General features: G+C 61.5%; 1 protein-coding gene across 1 annotated transcript; it reads right to left on the bottom strand.

The window, feature by feature from the left end:
- Positions 1-1642: 1642 nt before the first annotated feature.
- MNEG_15949 (hypothetical protein) lies at positions 1643-2060 on the bottom strand (the record flags this gene model as incomplete). Its single annotated transcript, XM_014035580.1, has 2 exons — positions 1643-1726; positions 1895-2060. Coding segments are annotated over 2 exons (250 nt in total), but the record flags the coding sequence as incomplete, so codon positions are not given.
- Positions 2061-2312: the final 252 nt, after the last annotated feature.

The raw sequence follows: 2312 nt of genomic DNA, 5'->3' as shown, positions 1-2312 counted from the left end.
GCACGTGGCGGAGGGTGTGCAGTTGCCGCTTCGTGGTGGTCTGACTCGTGGGCGCGTAACAGGTGTTGTTGGGAGGGATATTGGACCTATTCATTTACGTGCCTGCTTTGACCAAGACAGCGCTCGTGTATGTTTACGTGTCCACCATTACGTTCAGGACCAGTGACTCCCAGGCCCATCGCTGAATGTGGCCAGGCTGTGTTGGCGTTTTAGGGCCCCGTGGCTGTGAAAGTCCACCGACCCTCACACATTGTGTGCAATCGGCGCACACGTGTACTTACAGACAGGCATTCCGCAGGCCCTCAACCAGGACAGCCTTCCCTGACAGGCAACCCTGTATCGTAATGCACCTTGTAATCCGAACATCATCTGGCAATGCTTCACATACCAGCTGTCTAACGTCAAGCCGGCAAGGCCATTGCTTTGAGCAAGAAGGTTGGACAAAACCAATCGCCACCGCGCGGCCCGCCACATCCAGCTGCGCACAGCCTTGCAGCATTCGCGCGCTACTGGCCCCCGCAGGGCCAGCCCCTGCCTGGGGATCCCGGGCGGCCACAGGGCGCAACCCGGGCTCCTCTTGCTACTGTACCGGCGATGAAAGGTCCTTGGCGGCACCTCTGGGCGAAACCCTGCATGCGCCATCGGCTGTCTCTGGGAGGGGCACACGTGCCCCCACGCATGAACGCAGACTGCCAGCATGCCATGCACCTCAGAGTCCGTATTGCAGTTTTTTTTTATGATGTCCGCTTGAAACAGCAGGATGGGTTGTCCTGTGCCTGTTTGTTGCTGCTGAAAGCCCGGCCGTCCCTGACAAGGCCCTAAGCTTGGGTGGTCCACGGGTAATTGAACAAGGACCAAAGCAACAACCAAGGAGGCCTAGGCAGCCGGGGGCAACGAGGAGGCCGCCCGTTGGAATGCCAACCAAGCAGCCCACCGTGCCCAGGTGACACGTGCCTGCGTACGATGTTAGACAGTGGGCGGCGTTTTGTGCCCCGCCGCCGGGCTGTGTGCTGTCTGCAGCAACCTGCTGCGCGTTATTGTGTGTGGCTGGCTAGCTTGGCCCCGGTCGTTGTCAGCCGCTACACAGCTGACCCATGCAGCCCGACGTTGTCCTGTCACAACTCCCCAATCCTTGCCCCTCCCCTGCCCCTCCAAGCCTTGCAGTTGGCCGTCTTTCACGCAATTTGACACTTGAGAGGCCGGTCAACACATTGACGCCAAGCCTGAGCAATCTACACAACAGGCAAGGCGCGCTGTGCCGCCCTCTTGAGTAATCGGCCCCACACCCCCAGCACGCACAGCCTATTGCAGCTGCGAAGCAAGGAATCCCCTCACACCCAGCCCCACGCCACTGTACAATGGCGCTGCAAGCGCCATGCGCCGAGATGCAATCCAGAGGAGAAAAAGACGCCATGTACGACAATCCCACGCCCCTTTATGCAGCTCAAAAGGAGCCGGCGATGCCGGAAAAAGTGCATTCATCCGGACAAACAGGCAGAATCAATCAGCGCTACGCACATGCCGTCCGCAGGCATGCCGAAGCCCGGCTGCCTCCGACCCATTCTTGCTCCTTCTTCTCTCCACCCCTCTCCCCTCCGCGGCCGCCGCTGGCCGCGGGCGGCGGCCCGGCGGCTGCCGCGGCTCAGAAGCTGGGCGCGAGCGCCTGTTTGGCGTGCGGCCGCCCCGACGTCTTGACGGCCACAAACGTGCTGCACTGGTTGTCCACCTGCCGGGGTGGGGGGTGGGTCACACGACCGTACAAAGGCGGACCCCGGGAGTCAGTTCGGCGCTCAGAAGTTGCGTCAGGACATGCAACGCCTGAACGCAGCCTCTGCAGGTGCCTCGGCCCGGCCCCACCCCTACAACAACACAAAGCTTTGGTCAGAATCCCCACCTGCCAGATGGAGCACTGCCAGTACATGTTGTCGGCGCTGGTGCCCTGCCACACTGGGGCGTCGTAGAACCGCGCCCCCTGCAGCAGGTCGCGCCGCATGCAGCGCACCACCCCCGGCTGCGGCTCGTCGATGGCGGGGACCACCACGTAGCCAACCTCGGAGTAGCTGTGGGGGTTACGGGGGGGTTACGGGAGGTTTCGGGACTTGTTGAGTGGTTCGGGGGGGCTTGGGGGTTTGTTGGGTGGTTATGGGATGTGTTCAGGTCGATTGGCTTTCCAGAAACCACTTTTCCAAAAGTTGGGGTTTCAGCAACATCAGGATGATTTTTGGAAGGTGGGGTCGTGGGGTTGGCAGATGCTCTCCCGATGGGACTGGCAAAGGCGCACAACGGCGGGTCTGGGCGAGAGGTGAGGGGTG

This window comes from Monoraphidium neglectum, assembly GCF_000611645.1.
Source record: "Monoraphidium neglectum strain SAG 48.87 unplaced genomic scaffold scaffold05825, whole genome shotgun sequence".
Taxonomy (NCBI): Eukaryota; Viridiplantae; Chlorophyta; class Chlorophyceae; order Sphaeropleales; family Selenastraceae; genus Monoraphidium; species Monoraphidium neglectum.
Note: the sequence above shows the minus strand (reverse complement) of the source record. Positions and strands in the feature narration are given on the sequence as shown.